General features: G+C 38.0%; 1 protein-coding gene across 15 annotated transcripts in view; it reads right to left on the reverse strand.

Annotated features, from left to right (window-relative positions):
* INPP4A (inositol polyphosphate-4-phosphatase type I A) overlaps nucleotides 1-22,998 on the reverse strand; it is a 107,756-nt gene that overhangs the window by 15,889 nt on the left and 68,869 nt on the right. For 10 of the 15 annotated variants that reach the window (XM_021546608.3, XM_077781531.1, XM_077781530.1 and 7 more), the window contains 13 exons: nucleotides 20,061-20,191; nucleotides 19,610-19,714; nucleotides 18,712-18,820; nucleotides 17,067-17,084; nucleotides 14,441-14,624; nucleotides 12,774-12,992; nucleotides 11,495-11,633; nucleotides 8,568-8,600; nucleotides 5,768-5,940; nucleotides 3,900-4,023; nucleotides 3,032-3,158; nucleotides 2,520-2,660; nucleotides 1,102-1,199 (listed from right to left, as the gene is read on the reverse strand). In XM_021546608.3, the coding sequence (XP_021402283.1) occupies nucleotides 1,102-1,199; nucleotides 2,520-2,660; nucleotides 3,032-3,158; nucleotides 3,900-4,023; nucleotides 5,768-5,940; nucleotides 8,568-8,600; nucleotides 11,495-11,633; nucleotides 12,774-12,992; nucleotides 14,441-14,624; nucleotides 17,067-17,084; nucleotides 18,712-18,820; nucleotides 19,610-19,714; nucleotides 20,061-20,191 (1,601 nt within the window). The remainder of the gene's footprint in view (nucleotides 1-1,101; nucleotides 1,200-2,519; nucleotides 2,661-3,031; nucleotides 3,159-3,899; nucleotides 4,024-5,767; nucleotides 5,941-8,567; nucleotides 8,601-11,494; nucleotides 11,634-12,773; nucleotides 12,993-14,440; nucleotides 14,625-17,066; nucleotides 17,085-18,711; nucleotides 18,821-19,609; nucleotides 19,715-20,060; nucleotides 20,192-22,998) is intronic. The other 5 variants (XM_021546609.3, XM_021546606.3, XM_077781534.1 and 2 more) reach the window with 3 other exon arrangements.

The raw sequence follows: 22,998 nt of genomic DNA on the forward strand, positions 1-22,998 counted from the left end.
AGTAATACCTGTAAACAAAAAGAGGGCACAGGCCATCTCCTCTTTCTAAAGATAAGGTGAACTAACAGAACAAGGACAAGGAACTAAGACTAATTTATTAGAAATTCTGCAGAGTATAGAATTAATAACATAGGGACATGGACAGTGGAAAGGAGAGGAAGGAGCTGAATGGGAATTATTATTATAAAATACATTAGACAGAGACATTAACAAAATTAATTTTAAACTGGTTAATTTTTGAATTGTACAAAAAACTCCTGATGCTAGACTACTATAAAATAAAGAATTACACTTTGCAGCTAACGTTCCAGAGAATTTATTATTTAGCATTATGAATGCCTGGACGGAGGGAAGCAAGTTGTGGTCTCAGCTATAAAAAAAAAAAATTCAGGGCAACTGAATTTACAATAACACACTTTAACGGACAGAATTCTTACTATCTTGTTGCATGCTGCTGCATTTGTATTTCTGGAATAAAATTGCAACTGTAGGGCACATGAAATAACCTTAGAAGAGGTTTGATTGTAATAATAATGAATAGATTAATTTTCACCATTTTTGTAAATACCACTTATGCCACTGTCTTCTAAAAAAAAAACCAAGCAGTAACAAGCAAGTACAAAAAAACCAGTCAAAATTAAGCATGCAGCTTTTGTCACTCCTCCAGATTCTCTGATGTTGGCTGCAGATGCAACAACTACAGGGAAGTGACTGAGTTTCTTCTGTGCAGGTTTTATCATAAGTGCAGGGAGCATCACAAAAAACTGCACATAAAAGTGCTGCTGCTAGAACCTGTCACTTTTACACCTTTACCTTACAACAATCTCACTGTCCAACTGGATGATTATACAATACAAAGAGCCACTTAGAAAGAGATGTAAAAGTAACCTTAAAAAGGAAAGTTAATCAGTCTGACCTTTAAACCTCTTGAATCAACTCTACTTTAGTACTGAAGAATTAAAACACAGTTTTAATGTCTTGGAGGTTAATAAGGCTGGTGTACCATCAACATTTAAAAAACCAACATAAAGCAAACAAATGAAAAAATCAGCCTGAATTGTGCTGTTCAAGCAAATTTGTCATTAATTACAAAATACTTACAATCATCAGGCAAAACTTCCTTGAACTGCTCAAAATATGAATTCAACCTCACTAAGCTTTCCATGTTAATTATCTCTTGCAGTGAGGTGTCTCCAAACCTTTAAAAGGAGAAAAAAGGAACAATTAAGCCCAAGGTAAAATGTTTCTCTTTTTATTTGAAACAACTGCACTTGGCAATATGTCTACAAAAAACCAGTTTAAATATTTATCCCAGGAGTTCCCTAACCACTCAAATGACAGGTAAAGTGTAACAGAGAATTATGGTGATGATTCATTACAGAGAAAGAAAATATATGAATATGAGGGGGAAAAAGGAAGGAAGATGTAAGAAAAATTTTGAAGAAAATGGTATTTAAAATTCTTTGGCTTTCATGTCTCTCTTTCAATATTTAATTCCTACCTGGCAAATTGTTTTATGTCAATTTAAACTTTTAATAATGGAGATACTAGTTTAGTTCATAAACTAATAGTAACAACCATAATATCAGTAGATAGGACTGAGAATGCTGACTTCAGGTATGTAAATGAAAAATATGGATCTAGGATTAATAAACCATGAATGTACTAAATATTGTCAACAATGCCCTGATTCATCTTATCTAAATATATCCACATACACAGATGTAAACACAGAGTGCTGACACCTTTAACTGTGCGAGTCATCTTGGGCTTCCTTTGTAGGCAACAGAGGACAACAGTAATTGCTGAATGCTTTTGTTAGACTTTTTCTCATTGTTCACCACCACAGTGCACACTCCAGCCTGGTACTGAGGCTGCTGTCACAACATGCATGTGCCTGGCTTCACAGGAGTGCTCTGTTGGAGCAGTGCTCTGCCAATGCACTCTTTACAGGATGTGGCCATAACAGGGAGAAACTACTGGCTCTTCCAGAACTGAGCAGTTTCCTTAGCAAATAAAATTACATAATTATATTTTTCAGTTTTACAATAGCAGTGTTGCAAGGGTATTTTAAAACAGAGGTGCACCTTGCCCATTATCCTGAATTTTGGCAGTGACCAGGAGAGGGAATCTCAGGGAGAGTGCAAAACCAAGACAGCAAATATACAGCAATACCCAGAATGATCTCAGCCGCTAGGGAACTTGTCACTCACAGAGGTCTTAAGTCACAAGGAGCACCTGTGTGCTCTTGATAAATCTCCCATTGCAAATTCACATCTGAACTACATAAACTTGCACCAATCTCAAACCTATAAGGTAAGGAGCCTCACAGCTATGTGGCAGAGAAAGAAGGACCTCCTTTTGTTTGGCATTTGGCAGATTCCCTTAGAACACTGTTCCCATGTTCGTGTATTGGAGAAACTGAATTGCTGTTAGTTATGCAAGAATGCAATTCCACATCAACGTAGCTCCACTGCTGAACTGCCAGCAAGGCTGAGCTTGCCTGACTGGACACCTACTTCTCTGCTAGGGTTTGCTGCTCATTGATTCCCACGTTGAAAAGAACAGGCTGAACCCTCAGTAACATTCCACTTTGAATCTCACGAGGCAACAAATCAAACAAGGCGCTTGGCAGAGGGATCCTCACATTAAATCCATCACTGAAAAGAAATACACAGCTGTTAGACGTAAAGATCAAAAAGCTACATTCCAAGAATTTGTCTAAAGAGGGATAACACCTAGAACATAATATAACCATTAAAAAGCAACCATCAGTCAAAAGTGACTCTGAGGAGCTGCCACAACTTGCTTCTAGTCAGAAAGTCTATTCTAGTTCAAAACCAAACCTGCCGCAACCTGTAATGTAGCATTTATAACCTCACGGATGTGACATCAGATCTACCAATCTCCTGACAATGGTTGATTTTGCTCTGCTTATTAATACTGCAGCTCTTCTACAACTTGGGTAGAAAAGCCCTAACCTTGGCATGTTCCCACTCATCAAGAATAAAGTATATTTATTGGTTTTTACCGATTTCCAGTGATGACTGGCAGCATGTCAGTAGATGTATTTGATGTAGCCTGAGTTACTTTAAAGGTTACATTCCTCAAGTCCATGATTCCCAAACTCATGTCCTCCAGCATCGCCAGCTCTTCACCTAAATCCAAGAGGAAAAAGTGAATTGTAATTACTTGTTATGCAGAACTTCCCTTTGTCAATTTGATGACAACAGGAGGCCATCACTCCATACAGAAGTTTCACAGATGAAGCAGTGCTGCAGCCCTGGCCTCCCCTTTGACCTACAGACAATGTCATGGCTGGAAAACACCACTTATCTAGAACAGTCCAGACTACTGTTGTTTAAGTATTTTATAAGCTGATTTTCCAAGTTAGGTGATACTAGCAAGTACTTCTCAGCATTGGCAGAGACATAATATCCTTTGCGTAAGATATTCTGGATTTGTCCAATAAAACATTTGCTAACCACTATGCAGGAAGTTTTTGAGAAACAAGAAACATTTCTGACTGAAGTACTTTCCCTTTTTATATTCACTCTTCAGTCTCACATTGTGCTGCAAGATTACAGAAGTTTCAAGAAAATTCAAAAAGTGTATTTTAGGCACAGTTTCTCCCAGCTAACCAGAACTTTCATCCAATTATTTTCTGAAAAAAAACCTCAAAGACCACTGTGAAATTCAAGCAATTCAAGTGCAAAGAAATTCAGAGTTGTTAGATAATTAAGTACTTCAACTATAATCTAGTTTTGCATTCTAGTTTTCAAAATAATTTTTTAGCTGAGCTGCAGATTATCCAAAACACTCAGATCCTGCTGTAGCCAATTTAATGCAGAATTTGCTGACTCAACAGCTAATTGCAGACCCTGGCCCTGTGCCCTTACCATAAGTGCTTAGCAGGCTCTCAAACTGTGCCAGCAAGCCAATGGTGTAGAGTTGTCTTAGAAATCCATCATCATGCAGACAGTTCCTCAGCTTGATAATGAAACCACAAATGAGAGCTGTCAGCTGTGAGAGAGGAAACAGACAAGAATGAAATTATTCAAAATAAAAAAGGTTCTTCAGCCCCAAACAAAAATGATAGCATGTATAAGAGGTGCAATAAAATCTGTCACAGAGATACTCTTTTCCTTTAAACATCTTTTTTTCCTTGCAGCTGAAGACAGCCAACCAATGAAAACCCAAAACATTCATAAAATCAGATTCAGGGCACACTGCCTTCATCTCACAAGCTGTCTCAAAATGGGGCTGCTGTAGATCTCACACCTTCTTGTTTTCTGAACACAATCACTTGTGGTAGGGTCTACTACTTATGAATTACAGAAGTTGCTCCTTAGAAAATTGTTTTAGTTTTAGACAGAAAAGCAACACAGCTAGTTCCAGGCCAAGAACTTTGATAGTATGAATAAATTACTGCTTTTCAAAAATGACATTTGAGAAAGCTTAAAAATGCAGTATCTGTTTGCATTATGCAGATTTAAACTCTGGTGTTTCAAGATATTCAGAACAAGATCCTGAAGATCTAGTACTAAGGTCAGTACTATCACCTAAGATTAATTCTAATAATAGTTTTAATTCACTGTCCACAAAGGAATTTCCCAGGTGATGGCCATATACTATATATACAGGTGTATGACTTTGTTATAGAATTAAATAGAAAAGAATAAAGTTCTGATCTTAATGGGTAAACATATTAAAAGGATTGAATTGAAAAATTATCTGCATTATGAAGTGGGTTTTATATAGGAAAATTCCCTGATTTTATCTCTATGAGGTCATAGAATCAAAGAATCATTAAGGTTGGAAAACACCTCCAAGATCACCAAGTCCAACCCAGCACCACCACCACGTACACCACTAAACCATGTCCTCAACTTTTTTGAGGACATATCCACACATTTTTTGAACACGTCAGGGACAGTGACTCCACGACTTTACTAGGCAGCCCACTCTGGGTCTTAACAACCCCTTCCATAAGAAATTTTTCCTAGTATCTACTCTAAATCTCCCCTGGCACAACTTGAGGACATTTCCTCTCATCCTGTCACTAGCTTTACATTTTTAATATTATATTATGGGACAAAAGCCCTGCCAATTAAGTCCAAGAAATAAACTGTTTGAAATAAATGAACAAGATAGTGATTTAACAGGAAAGCAGATACACTACAGAAGTGTAGTGGGCAGAAGAATTTTTTTTCTGTGGGCAGTGGAAATTTTTTTAGTGCAGACATCTGCTAGTCAGCGTCTGACACAAGAGATGCCAGCAGGTCCAGAAACAGAACTTCTTGGAAAAAAAACCAGAACTAATTTCTCTTCCTGCAGCTGGACTTCTGTCCTTAGGCACCATATGTCCTGCTGGTTTTCTCAATGCAGAAAACAACAAAAGCTAACTGAGGAAGTACATCTGCTACTCACAGACCTTTTTGCCCTTCTCTCTCACATCTTTCTTCTGCTTTGGTTTGGTGGCATTGGAAGGCAAAGGCAGTATATTTTAGTATATTAGTATTTTTACTAGTTCTGGAATAATTTTTGTTTTCAATAGTGAATGACTGTATATCCAAGGGGACAATTTATGAATTGTCAAATGCATGTAAGTAACAAGTAAGAACAGGATGGCACAGCTTGTGAGGGGAAATCAGTGTCAAACCTGGGAAGAGATCTGAAAAATTCTGGAAAGAGTAATCTTTCATATTTCATAGAAACCCCATCAAATGTGGAAGTGAAATCAAATCATGCATATTTGCTTGCTTACAGTCTGGCAGAAGACAACATCCCTGCGATACTGAAGGCTCAGGCAGAGCCCTATTGTCGGGGCACTGTCCTGCATTAATAAAAACACCATGGCTTTCTTGGCCTTGTCACTCATCATGGCTACGCAGTCAGTGAGTGTGGTCAGCAAGGGATAAAGAGCTTCACTCCATTCACCTGGTTGAAAAAAAAAAAAATTAGCAGCAGTGGAAGTACTTTATTTGAAACAAACACACATTAAGAAGAAACTTCCTGTTGCAAGACAAAGTTGTTGATAATTTAGAACTCATTTTATTTTGGCTGGATGGTTATTCCCTGCTTTGTAATAATTAAGTAACCCTACAGTAGGGATATTGCATGAGGAAAATATGGAGAATTTTACTCTGTAAAGCTTTTATGACTTCCCAGGCCATGTAAAAGTTACCAGAATTTGTGCCCACAAAACAGGCTGTACAATAGCTGATTTGGAAATCATAACAGAAACATGAACAGCTATATACAGAAGTGTATATAACTGCATGTTCATGTTCAAACAAACCCTTTCACTGCACATACATGGACAGACAGTAAAGGGCCCACTGTATTACAGAAATAGGGACTATGTGCCATTTCTGTCAATGAGATTCCTCCCAAACATCCTGCTTTTTGAATCTCTAGGCTCATAGGTGTATCATTCAATTGCTTCTCCACCTTACTGATTCTTATTGCACCTCAGTGAGGCAGGATGATGCTCATCTCATCTATTTGCAGCTAAGAATAATAAGGTGTGAGGTGAGAAATTAATGTAGGTACTCTTTTAAGTGTTTCCTGTCTCCTCCGCAGTTTTAAAGGCTTTAAGTTAGATAACAAGAAATATTAAACATAGTGAATTAGATAGGAGTCATACAGATTGTTGGAAGTACTTTGGAGCTTTTCTTCCACTGAAATACACAAGATATGACCCAGAGGGATTCTGTTCAAGGTCCTGCACAGGAAGCACACAAGTGAAACTGAGTTGTCCAAGTCATTCTCTTTTTAAATGGCAGGACAGTATATTTTATTTTTTAAAAGCACCAGAGCTCACTAACAGCACACACACAACTCCCACCCTAGCTGGCTGTAGGAACAAGGCAACGAACAGACCAGAACCTGCATGAATGAGACACTTAAAATCCCTGAAAGTAAATTGTTTGGGATTTTGACTCAGAGGCAGAACTAAGAGTCAGTAATAATAAATGTTCCTTTGATAACCAGCCAAAGAGGGGAACTCTGGAAGTCTGCTAACAGAAGCATATCTGGCAAGATTAACAGAACTATCATTTTGGATTTTGTTCTATGTCATAGATAGATAACCTAACAAACTACACAAAGGGGAAGTTGTTTGACTCTGTTTCATTGCCTTAAAAAAAGCACAAAACATCATAAGAATGGGCAAGGAACCACAGCTTGTCTTTTAAATTCTATTAAATATTTTATCTCAAAATTAGTCAGATGCCATACCATGGCCTTGTGAACACTTAAAAAGCAAAATACAGATGAAACTAACAGTGTTTCTCTTACTGCATTTAAGAGCTTTTCTTAAGCAAGTGAGAATAAAAAGAGCTGAAAATACCTTCCAGCACATCATCATCTCATTGAGTGTATGTACATATATGTAAATGGTTACTAACTCAGCAAAGATTTAAAACTGTAGTGAGTCTGACACCACTTTATTTTAAAGATATGTTTATCTTTGGTAATCACAAAGTACACTGGCAAAGATAATGCAATTATTAGATAGGTTTTTTCTTCCAACATTCACATAGAAGGCAGGGACTCAACTGGGGTAGTAAGCAAAAATCCTCTGTTCTGTGTATTCTCTTGGTTTAAAATTATGGCCATGAAAAAACAAACCCTTGTCAGTGTGCAAAGTTCTAAATTATTTTTGAACTTTACTTACTTCACAGCGGTGTCTCTTGTGCTAATTTTTTTTTTTTTTTAGTCAGTGGCAGTTGTTATTAACAGTAAAATAACAGTAAAAAACCAAATTGCACTCCCTGTCTCAAATTAGGTTGGAACAGGGTAGGGGTGTTGGGAAGGCCAATGAGTTCACACAGTGAACTTTTGCTGACTATATACTACTGATCATAAAAAATTAACGTCTTATTAAGAGAACCAAATACATAAAGATTATAGGATGTAATGTCAGGTGGGAAACATTCTTGCTTTTTTTACCCAAGGGTCTCTCTTCTCCAGAGCAATAAAAATATTATTAAAACAGCTGTCCTCCAAGGCCTTGAAAATATATTTTAGTATATTCATATTAAGTACAGAGGGACAAGGACAGAAGAAAGAAGGTTAACACTGGGATGAGACTCTTAAATTCTGTATCCTGAAACACGAGACTTGCAATCCCCAGTACGACTTGGTGTGCACCCACAACAGAGATTTTCCATCAGCCTTGTTGACTCCACCATATTCTGCTTGACTTCTCATCCAGAAAGACCAGCTCAACAGCCCATGTGAAAGGGCATGTCTGAAACCTTAGACTCCTACAGACTTCAATGCCATTTGGAAGAGGCCTACATTGTAACCTACATCAGTTTGCTAGAACACATCAGCTGGAGAAATCCGAGAGGCCCTGAACAAGCGCTCTCCCATATCTGAACATGTGAAAGGACCAGGTACCCCCTGCACTTTTAGGAAATAACTGCTCAACAGCTTGGGTAACTCACATGGTGTTGTAATTGCCATTTCAAAATGGTCCATCTTAAAGCAAGGCATTTGTTAAGTATGAACAAACCCCTGCAGTTTTCAGAAGAAGCAGAAGCCATGAATGCACGTACCTGGGGCGGATTCTTCTGGAGTAGGGCTGCAATCTGCACAGAAATGGAGGGGCAACATGCATGATTAAGGGGCAGCAACACAGTCTAAATACAAGCAACTCAAATGCGCAGTGCCAGGGTTCTCAAACATTTTCACTGAGTGAAGAGGAGCTAGGCAGAAATACTCTGATGCCCACAGGCATCAAGGGCATGGGCTGTCTCCTCCACTCCATTGTTCTGATCAGAGGAACACCTGGATGGGGACTTGGAGGAAAGCCAGTACCTGCTAGCTCAGAGGCTCGCTGTGGATCACCAGCAAGTGCACTGTCAATCCCCAGGGATCCACAGGGCATAATTTGAGAACCACTGGTTTACTGCAATTACAGATTAAGCTGGCAGTAAGGCTGCTAAACAAAAGAGCAAAAGATCAGCAGTAAATTCAATGCACTTAACAGAAAATGGCATTAAGCCTCCCACAATATAAGAGTAATAAAAAACCAGTACTTTGCCACCTTAGTCAAAATTCCATTACACAATTTCTGACATAATTAACAGAAACATTAGAACACATGTTAAGGGCTGAAACCCCACCAGAGAAGTTTGTGAGTATTCCATACTCATTTCAGTGGGAGGATCAAGCTGTCAGATGAAAACATACTACAGGTCAATGCTAACAATAAAAAATAACAAACCCTGTTATAGCAAGTCCTGCACTCATGAAAAGTAGTTTACGAAGCTATCAGGATTTAAGCTGCTGTTGTTTATATCTAGATTCACTAGTCAATGAATTATAAATCTGAACATAACAACATAAAATATAAAATTCAATAGTGTGCACCAGGACAATCATCTCAGCTAGATAATCAGAAGAAAAACCTCTCAGTATATTAAAATCCATCATGTTCATGAAAGAAACTATATGTCCCCATGTGATTTTAGTAATGAATATCTAAGCTAACAACCTAAGTACATTTGAAAATATCTTTTTTAAGTTTCCCTTCTACTATTTCAGGCAATATTTTCTTTCACAAACATTCATTCCTAGAGAGACCCTTCAATAAAATTTTACAGTCCCTCTCTTACCAATTCTGGAACTATCTTGCTTGGCTTGGTTTTATGTTGCTTTCAAAATAATTTCTGTCTGCTCTCTGCTCATTTATTCAAAACTCAGAATTACTAACAGGAAAAACTTTAATTCTTTCAATACACAAAACCAAAATGTTGTGATTCTGAACTTAGAGAAAGGACCTCCCTTGTCCTTCAATCCTGCCCCAGGTTCTGTCAGTTACACAGAAGGATTTTTTTTTCCTATTTTTGAGGGACAACAGGGAAAAGTTGCAGAAATTCTTTTCACTAAAAAAATCTTTTGTAGGGTCACACAGTCAATTCCACTTTTATGTGGTGTAACTGTCAAGATCCAAAGTAGTTTAAAAGATCCACTGAAAATGGTAGAAAAATATTGTTCTAAGGTGTTTTCAGCACCCAGTTGTCCTGGGAAAAGCTTCTGATAACAGTCAACACAGATTTTTCCTGTGCATTTTTAATATTAAAAATCCACATTTAATCATTTATGTGAATGTGCATTGAAGGTTACTGATTAAACTTACATATAATTACATATAAATCTTTGTGTAAACTAGCTAGCAAACAAAACCATTTATAGGTATCAAACCAGTAGAAGAAATTTAGACAGATATTAATGAAACAAGAACCTAGTCTCCTGTTTTTTAATAATACAGAAAACTGTCAGTCTAATCCAGAAAAATATGGTTGTCTAAGACACTAAATAAACTATAGGTAACATGCAAAGCTACACAAAAAATATATTAACCTTTATTTTCACTTCCTTTTTGCCTTTTTTTTCTTAAGGCACTGCCTTCCACTACAATGCAACACTAACAATGTGATGGACATGAAGTCACAGACACACATAGGGACAAAGGGCCATCAAACGAGAAGACAGAACAGGACAAAGGAAATGAGAACACAGATCAGGCTTTTTAGAGCTTCACTTTGCCCACCTGCACTATTAAGTGCCAAATCAGAGTGACCACAGGCAAAGAATGCGAGAATAAATCAAGTACATAAGTAAATGAAATAATTCTGAAATTCACAGCTGCCAAACTGTCAGTCTAAACTGATAAGGGTTTACTTCATTCACATGCTCACAACTTCACACTGGGTTCAATACAGCACTCACTTGAGTTTAAATTTTGAATGGATTATTCAACTAAGAACTTGCACTGCCAATTCCTACATTCCAGCTACAAGAAGTCTAAATAATTGAGTGCCTCAGCACCACAGTTTGGGTTAAAATTTGCTTTGAACTCTGTTAGGTTCATCTACATTGAGCTCAATCTAATGGGATTGCTTGGGGTCCTCTCCCATGCTTTAGCAGACCAGCTGGGACTATCAGTTTTTCAGTAGTGCCTGCACTTCTCTCATGTGTTATTTACCTGTAATAAGCTTTAATTGCTGCAAAGAAGCTGAAGCCAACAGGAGATCTACCAGAGGTGGCGTCTATCATATGGTGGTGGCTGTTACCCATACAACTGTTTTATTAGCTTAAAACACACAGAGTGAAAACCAAGTGCTACTGTCATCAATGGATTTGGCAATGATTTCAGTGGGATCAAGATTTTAAAATAAGTAATGGGCTTAGCAGCTCCCAATACACCAACAGCTCTTTCTGCCTGACATCAGTGCTTAACACTACCACTGAGTTCAAAACACATGGAGGGAGTAGGGGAGGCTTAGGAATGATGCCAGCACACAGGAAGAGAGCAGCAGTGAGAAGCAGTGTCTGGCATACGCACTTGTCTTGAGAGAATGGCATGCACAGGATGGCGTGGATGAAGATGGTGGTGAGGATGATGAAGGTGGTGAGGATGATGAGGTCTCATTTAAATCTTCTGGATTTATCCAGTAGGCACGACTGTCCCGATTACCTTTCTTACTAGTGCTGCTGACGTCACACTGGAAAACATCTTCACAGCTGTCACTCTGCAGGCGCTCCTTCTGGAGAAGTTTGTCCACTCGCTGTATGATACACTCTAGACTTTTGTCAACATTCAACCAAACTTTCTCCTGAAAAGAAAACATTTCTTTCTCAGTTTAAAACCAAGAGAGACATTGGGTAACAAAGCCCTTGGCGATACCTTTCCTCCTGTGATTCTAGTCACAATTCCTCTGCAAACTATCCTCTGGGCTATTGTGGTTGCATGTGTGCACACACAAATTATGGGTATATAAATAACATATACCAGGATGTCAACAATATCTAGTGACATGACTTGTGTGGTAAATTTCAAAGTTATTTTCTGTGTAAGCTTGCCAAACAATTTTAAGTTCTTCTTCCTGCCCTATTATTCCAATTTCTAGCTGGCACTATTGTTTACTCTTGAAATTCATGTTTGACATAATAATTGTATATAATCACACATCTTTTTTTCTCGGTAACTCAATGAACATCTGTAACTCAGAAAAAATTACTATATTATAGTCATGTCTAAATACTGAATTATCTTTATTTGTATCGTATTACTGTGACTTTGACTGTAAGTCAACGTATGCCAAAATAATTACAACTAGCAAGGAATCATTTCCAAAATGAATTGAATCTCTTTTAAAAGTTGGTATTTCCCAATATTAATAATTGCTTTAATTAATCTTGACTATTTGTGAGATTTAGTTAACTTCTGTTTATTTAACACAATGACATAATTTACAGTCCAATTCTCATTTTAATTGGCAGTGTGGAAGAGAAAATAATTTAAATACTTTATGCAAACAGTTTTAAAATGCTGTTCATAATCAAAACAGTGATTGACTGCAAGTTCTAAATGTTTACAGGAGTATTTCTGTAAGAGGAAGGGTAAATTACATAGCTAGCACCCACAAAATACACTTTATTTGGGAAAGTGCAAAAGCCCATTGTAGTGTGGTCTATTTTTCACTTGAAAAGCTATTTACTTTCCCTTGGACCTCACCTTAAAAATGCTATACACCTACTCAAACAGTTTCCAGTGTTTAGGAGATCCAGAAATATTTATTAAAGCCTGCTTGTATTCCCATGCCAAGAGTAACTGCCTGCAGCATAGACACAACATCTTTGCCAGCTGACCAATACCTCCTACATACTCATCCTATGCATATCTGGTGAGCAGCTACAGAGCTTATTAAAAAAGAAATAAAAAGAACAAAGGATTCATCACTATGCAAACATACCCATTCCTCTTCATGCCAGTCCACCTGCAGAGAAGATCGGCTATTTCTTCCTGTCCATCTGGCCACAAGTGTATCTTGATCATTCCTTAGCATCACTTGTTCCCCTTCTCCAGAGGTTGGAGATGCTTTTGAAGCTATATAATCTGGCCTTGCAGCATTCAGTCCATGTATTGAATTTGCCAATAGCTTGCAGTCACAAACTGTGACAAGTTGCCGGGTCTAAAAAGCAAAAAAGACCCACATTTTGAAAACTTTTCATTATTCCATACACAATTTATGCTGCATTTTATTTTGTAAAATAAACTATTGCTTGAAGGTGCCTTTAGAATACCTTTACATAATGACCTTGAAAAATAGTATAGAACACAAAACACAAGTTATGCATTTCCAAAGTCAGTGCTACTATATTAGATTCATAATTATTGAAAATTTCACTGAGGAGTGTGCAATTCATCTTTATTTGCACTTCATCCTCCGTTTGATGAAAGCTTAGAACAATGTGCAGACACATGTGCAGTGTTTGAGCACTGGAACAGCTCCCCAGGGATGCAGTTGCAGCACCAAGCCTGACAGAGTTCAAGAAGTGTTTGGACAATGCTCTCAGGCACATGGTGTGGGTCTGGGAATGCAGGACCAGGATGATCCTGATTAGTCCCTTCAAATTCACTATATTCTATATTAAATGATTTTTATACTCTACACAACAGTTGCCACACCAGAAGGATCAGGTTTCACCCCAATTATCCTGTCTGAAATCATAACAAGATTTAAGAGGAGGGCTGAAGGTATAACTCACTAATCAATGCAATTTGTTCCCTGTCTTATTTAGCCGTGTTGTATTAAAGGATTTCTGTAAGCCATATGAATATGAAAATTATTTGGCCTGTGTGTCTACTAAAAAAACAACAAACAAGACATTAATATGTTATAGATATACATAATCCAGTTGTAGAAAATCCCACAGAACAACTGTACACTGTATTAATTTAGAAAGAGTATTATAATAAAGAATACATTTACATGAAGTCCTATTATAAAAGCTGTATGTGCATCCCTTCCTCTGGACAATTTATGGTAAGCTGATTGGCCACTACTGCTGTTTAGAGCCTTCGGATCTGCTTCAAGGACAGAAGAGGTCAGTAAAACTGTATTTGAGTTTTTTTTCCCTGTAAGATTGTTTCCAGTCTGTTTTTTGTTAGCAGACATCATGAAATAACTGGTTTATATCACTATTATTCAAGCAAAGGCTGTGTCACCATTATTCCTTATTTCACCAGTGGAAAAAATATAGAATTGTTTCATTAACTTTCACACAGTTGCTGTTGCTTGACAGATGACTCAGAACATTAAAAAATCCCAGGTGGTTATGGAGAAAAGGATATAAAAGAAAGTGAAGAATGCATATTACTGCAATGTGATGAATTAATAGAGGGAATCCAAGGACATTGCACTTGCAAGAGGAGGTGAAGGCAAGAGTGTCCAAAGTAGGAGGTAACATAAATACAAACAGGAACTTTTAAAGGCTGATATAATCTTTGTTTAGGTCTGTGCATGTTACAACACACTACTGAAAATGGTAAAACAGATGTTTCAAGAAAACTTACTAAAGGTACAGACAGGACAAACAATACACTGTGCTTCAGCAGGGAAGTGAATTATTCTCCTACCTTATCTGCTAGGATGGCAAGTGTTCTTTCAAGGCCATTAGCTGATCTATCCTTGGCAGCTCTAGAGAGCCTTTCTGCATAGTAACTGACTTGTGTTTTCAGGGTGTTGATTTGTGCAATAATTTCCTTTGCTCTAACAATGTCCTGTGGGATGTATATTATAGACTGGGAACCTGTTGAAGTGCTGAAAAAGAAAGATTGATTTTAGGGGGGAAATTGGTCTAGAGGTACACACATTACAGTGGCATGCTGGGGAATTAATGGCAGACAGCAAAAATGTACCTAAACTAGTGATCAGCAGTGAAAGTCCAATGGGCAATTGCACAGCAGGAACATGATCCTAGAGACTTCCCTGCCTTTACTAAAAGTATTTAGGTGCAGATTTACTAATCCCTAATACCAAGTGGTTGTGGGCAGAGTTTGTACACCAGAGGGACAGTGAGAATGTGGGTGACAGATTTTGCCATCAGATACATAACCACCTTTTGCAGAGACATCTTGCTCCATTCTCCCTCTCCTTACAACACAGATACTTCACTGAGGCCTTGCTTACAAACATGTTTTATCATGTATCTACTAACATCATGAAAAGAAAATCTGTGCTTCTTCTAACACAGAAATGCCACCCAGATCCATAATGCAAACACTATTGTATTAACAAAAAGTCCTTCTGCGAGTATATGATTTCCTCTATTGCAGATCAGAATCAAGTTACACCAGCAAAAGCAATTTTATGATATGTAAAAAATCAACATTCATCTTCATTCAAAACTGTTCTTTGTAGTTTCTGTTAGCACACAATATACTAAACTAGGGACAAACATATCTTTATATGAGGATAATGCAGCTACACTAAGACTGCTTGTTTGACAGTGGCGAACAGATTATGCCCTTTTAAGTTTAGATGTCTACAGAAGTTGCTTGTTCGATCCAAGACAGATGCTCTACAACTGCTGGAGAAAGAATAGCACTTCCAAAGGGTAATTTCATCCCACCTGAAAGCTGCCTTTTAACTTAGGAAATTACTCCAAGCTGAGGTTGTGCTCTTAGTTAATTATTTAGAACGAACTGACCACTACTCTCTTTGTCAAGCAAAATGCTGGGTTCTTCCTCCCCAGTAGGAAAGGTACCCAAATACCAGGCCTTTACATCATCTCCAGCTGTGCCAAGCATGATGTCCATTCTCAACATGGCATCAAGCATGACAGGACACCAATTGTGTATTATCTTTTTTTTTCTTTTCTTTTTCCAGTCATGAATGGCTTCAGCATAGTAACAGCACAGAAGAACCTACTGTCTGCACCCATCTCAGCACTGTTAAATGGAGACAGCCATGCTGAGAGGTTACATGGAGAGGAGTTTCTTTTTCAGGAACAGTTACCACAGATCATGACTTCCAAGGAGTGTGAATTCCTCTGCTACCCTTAGAGCAATGCTGTTCATTTCTGAAGCGTATCTGTGAGGTAGGACACGAGGGTTGTGTGGGGCACACTTCAAAATCATGCCACAATTCCAATTCTTGTCCCTCAACAGATATTAAGGCAAGGGAGAAGCCCAATACCAGTGTCTGCCTGAGCTCCATTACAAAAGAAAGATGAGGCATTTGTTTTCAAAGGATGTAACTCAGAAGTGATTCTTGGAAGAGTTTCCTTGTTTGTGCTCTGGTCACCCACCTGAGGGGCAGAGAACAACCACTCCCCAGTACTGCTATCCCATACAGCAAATTAATCTCAGCTGTTAGGGCTTTCCCTGTACTTGATTTGTGCTTTCTAGAGACTGGTGATCTTAGTGACAATTCCTCTGAGCAATTTCTTTCCACGACAGTGTGGTTAACATGCATAAAGACATAGTTGGCAGAAAAGGCCATGCAGCATATTGAGATTGGATTTAGAATTATTATATTTTTAATAATAAACATTTGCTAGGATGATTGGGGAAAAACATATGGTGTAAAGTTCACATATACTTACTTTCCAACCTGCAACTGCTTTTTCAAATGAACAGCTCTCATTGTATTATACCCGCAAACTGTAACACAGACTTAAATTCTCAGTGAATTAGTGGTTCAATCTTAATAAGAGTAATTTAGAGCAGAACTTCTGCATTTTTGAACCACCTAGTAATGTCTGCTTTTGACAGCATTGAACACCACAAAATTAGGAAAAGTATTATGTGAAAATGTTTAAATAAAGACATGGATTACAAAAATATACACCATGCCAAATCTGCTACTATCAAGGTTTTAAAATACATAAAATTATCTTAATTATCTTCCATTACTGGCAGAAAAGTTTCTCATTCCAGATAGTTTTCATTGGAAATAACAAAGGAAAATATATAAAATCCTTGTGTTCTGATTTTCAGTTTTTTAACTTATGATCAGCGAGAGCCAGGAAACTAGCTGTTCATTGCAAACAAACGTTGCAGATGAAATGAAATTCACTCATACATCATGTTCTACAAAGCAGCTACAATTACTTAGAGCACAATTAGGGATGCCATGATGCATGACATTAAAAAGCCCTGCACACTTTAAAACACACCAGATCTTTGCCAAACAAAAGGAAAATAAAACAACCCAGAAAACAGAAACCCTCTATAGAACTCTCAGAAACGGAAAACTCACCAACACTCCTCATAACTGCTACAAAAACAAAAAACCAAAATAAAATTAGCAGATTGTTAGCAAATACCAAAAGCAGAAACAAAACAAAGTATGATTGGGGAAATAACTTATTTGAGTCATTTTTTCAATAAGGTGGGTATGTGAAGTTGTAAACAAAACAACACAGATTGCCAGATGACCATGAGTTGATCTGGGCAAATGCTATGACTGAAACAAGCACAGTTATGCCAATGAAAGAAGAAGGAACTGAATATAACAATGAAACTGAGGAGATGGATCTCAGTTCTACTATACTAGCTTTTTTGATAACATAGATGTACTTAAAATGAAAGCTGTTCATCAAGTGTTCAACCTGCAGTGTTCATGGACCCAGAAGGAACAGTTCTGAAAAGCTTAGAGGAAAAGTACTGGATAGAAATTAAACTCTCCAATCAACTTAATTATTGGGTAAGGGGAAAAAGAACAAATCCACATGGGAAATTAGCTATTGCAGGAGCAAGGCCCACTTCAGTGGCTATGCTGACAGAAGAAGGTTACTTCAAAGAGCAATAACTATATCAAAAGAACAGCAAGGGTGAGCCTGGCATACCAGTGTTCCCAAGTTTACAGTTTCCTCTAGTCCTCTCCTAGTGCATTCTGTCAGCCTGAACAATTAACACTAGGTGTTTTTACACCAATCTTTTTATCAGTACATATCTGACTGACATTCACAAGATACTGCTATTTCTCTATTGCCAAAATTAATTCTGAAGTTGATTCCCACGTCACTCCCATGTCTTATCAGCTCTAAATCCTACTAATCCTTTCTTTGGAAGGGCATTATCAAGGTCTCCTTTTTCCTGACTAAAACGACTCCTTGTCCTGCTGCTCTTGTGTCCATACAGTAGCAGAAGCAATGCAGACCCTGCAGCACTCTCTTCTCTGGGAGCTGGAGTGGGTGCCATGTTAGCAAATGTGACCTTCCCAGCTTCTGCAATTCCTACAGTTCATCCATCCACACTTCTACAGAGGTCACTTGGCAGCCCCTGCAGACAGGACCATGGAGGTCATATATCCTACCTGTAGGGCAGAGGCCAAATTCAGAAGCCCAATCTGTGCATAAACCTTAGGCAATGCGGGAAGGCCTCCAGCAACAGTTTCAGAACTAAACCCATTTTGTCAACAAGGAATTTACCAATCAGGCACAGCAGGTTCCTACTAAAGAGAGCTCAGCAACAGGACCTGGACACTATGAGAGGGGTGAAAGTCTCCTGAAAATAATGGGTTGAAGCATGATGTAGTGCAGCTGAGGAGGTTCAGCAAATGTTCTGACCCACAATTAGGCAGAGCCCAAACCCAACACCTAAAATAGCTAAATTAAATTAATTAACACGTATTCAGAAAAATTAAAGTTTTCATAAAAAGACTCTTAGAAAGAGTCCATCAGTAAACAAATAAATACAGTAAAATAAGGAGGAAACAGTTTTCCCTCTCCTTCTTTGGAAAAAAAAAAAAAAAAAACCACTGAAAAATCTTCAATACAAAATATTGTATAGTAGTACTATTGAATGAAATAAAAACAGAATGGAATGATTTTCCAAATAACTGAGCATGGACCAGGAAGAAAAGGCACAATAATAGCTGACACAATAGTATTTCTACTTACTGTTTCTTTGCCTCTTCAAATTTATGCAGCTTTTTCCGCAAGCCACCTGATTTAAAGCCTTGACAATGAGCTGCTGGTGCTCCTATGGTGACTATGTCGTAGTTCTGATCTGGGGTGGACAAAAAGGACTTACAAATGAAAACCTGTCATCTTTAATGTAGACAAACAATTGTGTAAGTTCAAAAACTTCTCTGAAAGTAATTTCTGGAAACCTTTGCCATGGTTTGAAAGACATGGAAAACTGAGTTGTTCTAGAGGCCCTGGAAATCCATCAAACAGTTTTTCAGGTGAAAGACCTGAAATGAATGCAGGTCCTTTGTTTCTTAATCTAGAAGATTGACAGTGAAAAAGAAGTATTGAACACTGGTCTGTATACAAAGCTTGCCTTTACTGGAATCCCTCACCTGGACACACGAGACAAGTGTGTGTCCACGGTCACAGGGAATTACTGTTAAAAGAAGGGAAAGCCCAGGTTATTTATGATGAAACAAGCTTGATGTGAAAAAAAGTGATTTTGCATAACCATACATGTTGATTCTGGAGAAAAAGCCCACAAGCTGAACAAGAAAAACAGTCAGAACATTTTTATTCTACTGCAATTCAGGATGTCTGGCAGGGACACAGCAGCTTAACCCAACCCTAGTACAAAGGCTAACTTGTGCCACCTAGAGTTCAGTTAACTGCAGAACCTAGTTTTGCCATTTGTAGAACAGCAATAATTATACTTCTGTCTCTTCTTTTGTAAAGAGATTTGGAGTCTGAAAATATAAGTTGCTACAAAAACGCCAAGTAGCACTACTACAGTAGTTCATAGAAACTTGGCTGTATGGTTGACAGTGGAAATAAAAAATAGTGGAGAGAAAAGTAACAAGATAAGTAAAGGAAGATAAACTAATACCTGATCCTCCATCATCCTGGACTCTCATCCTCTGTATATGTAAATTTGTAGGAACAAACTCCAGTTTTTTATCAGCTTTCAAGCTACTGGCTTTAAATGAAGGACCTGAGAAATGCAAGACAAAAGTAAGCATAAAACCTTTCTTCTTGTGCCTATGCTAAACATTCAGAAGCTTCAATCATCATTTGCTATGTGCTGAACGCCAAGCAGAGAAAATTAAAAAGAAAAAACAAACCAATTTTTTTTTGCTACTGTTCACATCTTGTGAACAGAGTAAGAAAATGAACAGAAGACAAATATTCCCAGAAAATTAGCAAACTCACAATAATTATTAATAAAGAATATAACAGCATTATTTACTCATCATAAAACATACTAGATTCCCAATTTCAGAGAAGCACTAACAATCCTGGTAGAGAAGAATCACATTTTTATAAATAAAAAAAATCACCTTTATACTGGTGCAGGTCAGTCAGATTTTCCTGGTAAGTTAAAATAATTGTTTGGTACTGTGTAACTATTTGTCGACGAAGGCTTTCCCAACAAGGAGACAGCTCTCCCAGTTCTTCTAGTTCACAAACCCTGGGAAAAAAAAAAAAAGAAAATAGGGGGAGGCAAGGATGGAAAGAGAGGTGTTTATGTCCATAGTCCAATTGACCAAGAATGAGTTTCACATTGTATCAACAGAGCACCATCATCAGCTGACACGCTCTCAATTTACCATGTCTGAGCTACTCACCAGACTGGAAAAGCTTCCAAACACACATCCCAAGCACAGCCCAGAGCACAGGCTGAACACTACTCTGAGGTAAATTGCTTCCTCACAAGTAGAATACACCATACTCCCCCCAGGAGCCTCAAGTGTTGGTCATAAGCAGAGCTTCCCACCTTTCTACAGGAGCTCTCCAACTATATGAGGATTGGTAAATCATGGGAACTGTCATCTTGTCAGGTGAATTGGGAAAATGAGGACTTCTTAAGGACACTTAACTGTGGTGGCTCTTAAACTAATTAAAAACTCTGACAGAGGTTAGGTAGGATATTAGCACATCTCTGATGTTAGGTACAAGGAGCATATTCACTGGTAACTTAAGTACACAACAGTTTGCAAGGCCAGGGAAAGCCTAAGAAGTGTAAGCATTAAGGATTTAGAGAGACTGAAGATGGGCCAACAAAACCTTCATCTGAGGTCCAGGATTTTGGGCACTCAGGGTAGAATAAAGGAGGACTGGACATCCACAGATATGAACAGGAACACCCCTTGTACCCCAGCTGCCAGGTTTCCAGTCACACATGACGATCCTGTGTTACATACCATTCCCCAGCAGTGCTGCTGAGAAAATACTCAGTGTACTTCATGTCACATTTGTATTACTCTCTTCTTGGATTAGTGTATTATTTGGAATAAAGGAAGAAGGGGAAAAGATAAACAAGACAACACCAGACACAATTCAACAGCACATTGCCCCAGAAAAGGTAGAACAATCACCTGTCAAAAAGATCCAGCAGCTCTTTTTGCAGTTCTCTCAATATCCCTAATACCATAGTTTTAACCAACTGTCTGTGAATAATATAAGACAGCATTTCACAGAGCAACTCCCACACCACACTACTTAGGATATTATCAAAAAGAGCTAAATTTCCAAGAAAAACATAAGATTGATTTGCCAACAGGCAACTGCATAAAGTATATTTATCAGTGACCTAGAAAAAGACACTTCCAGTTTCATCATAAAACTTGTTTTCTGCGTAAGATGCTATTATGATTACCTCATCAAACTCCCTGCTCAAAACCAGCCATGCATCTAAGCCCTGGTCTTCCTGAAGTAAATGCACAGCTTACCACTTAAAGTTTACTTGTTTCTCCCATAGAGCTCAGACAGCAAGGAATATGGATGCCATATATAATGAGGCAGTCTAAATATCACACCCCCCAGTAGATGTTTCCTTTCTAAGGGCTCTGGCCCAGGAGAGTTTTATCTCAGAGACAGCAGTTGTGATTATCCAAGGACATTTTAAAAGTCACCAGGATGTGAAGACAGAAACAGCTGTGCTTGTGTAGCTGTCTGTCATTCCTCTGGGCTGCAGCACTGAGAATGGAGAACAGCGTGCTTGGTCAAATCTGAGTGACTCTATGAATACAAAGTGTGATTGTGCACATTATTGAGGGTCACCTCAACTGAACAGAGACAAGGGAGCCTTTCTCAGTAATTACACAAAGGCCTATTTACCTTTGAGCCACACCAGCCAGTGGACATGTACAAGGTAATATTAACAATCACCTGGGCTGTTATTAACCTGTACCTGTTTACAACAGGCATCCACCAATCCCTGCACGATTTTAGCAAGAGCCCCTGAACGGTCACATTCCATGGCCAGGGCCTCAAACTTCACTGTCTACAGTCTTATAGAAAGACACATCTTTTTGCTCATTCACCCTAAATTCTCCTTATCTTCAAGTCCTTAAAATTATATCCATCATACATGGCACATTATGGATAAGCTTCCCAACTCTTTAGTATTATGGTTGTTCCTTGCCATGAATAGGTGCTTTTAAACCTACCATGAGGAAAGCTGCAGAGAAACAAAGATACAAAATAAAAAACAAATAACCCATGACTAAATGTGCATATCCCTCGTCTGCTCCACCAAGATTGTAGCAGGACAGCTGAATAAGGTACAGCATTCAATTTCTAGAATCTAAGCACGTGTCACTAAAAACATAACATCAGAAAAAAGAATCATTGTGAAGTTCAGAAACTCAGTTAGCTTTCCCATGCATTACAAAAAGTCTCTGCCATCTACCTGTGAGAGTTTGTCATTTTCAAAATATGAAAATACCTACAATGAATGGATTAACCCATGATTTTATTTCACAATATCCTAAAGGCACTGCAATCTCCTAATATACAATAACGAGAGCACTAGTTAGTTTTAATTAAGGTCAGACTTAGTTAAGGTCTATAGGATTGGATTCAAACACATTCAAAATAAAAATCCAATACTCAAAAACAAAGCTAAAATTCTTTAACATTCCAATCTCGGCCTTTATGAATATATAAAACACACAGCCTACAAATGTAGGGAAGAAACATTCAAAAAGGAGTATGTTGCCTGGAAGAGAGTCAATTACTTCAAAAAGAAGCAAATTCAGAATAAACTTAGAAAATGCTTAACAGATTTCCTTCTCCCACCTCCTAAAATGAGGCAATGTCATTACTGTACTACAGCATTTCCTTTTACTTGCTTTTTTCTGTTTAGTTTTCCATTTAAAACTACTCTTCTGATTCTCAAAGCCATTTCTTATCTCACTGAGTAGTCAGTGCATTAACCCAGATATATTTATGCCTTTGTAACTCAGTAACAGCCACATCACTGCTGTATTACTG

This window comes from Lonchura striata, chromosome 2, assembly GCF_046129695.1.
Source record: "Lonchura striata isolate bLonStr1 chromosome 2, bLonStr1.mat, whole genome shotgun sequence".
NCBI classification, from domain to species: Eukaryota; Metazoa; Chordata; class Aves; order Passeriformes; family Estrildidae; genus Lonchura; species Lonchura striata.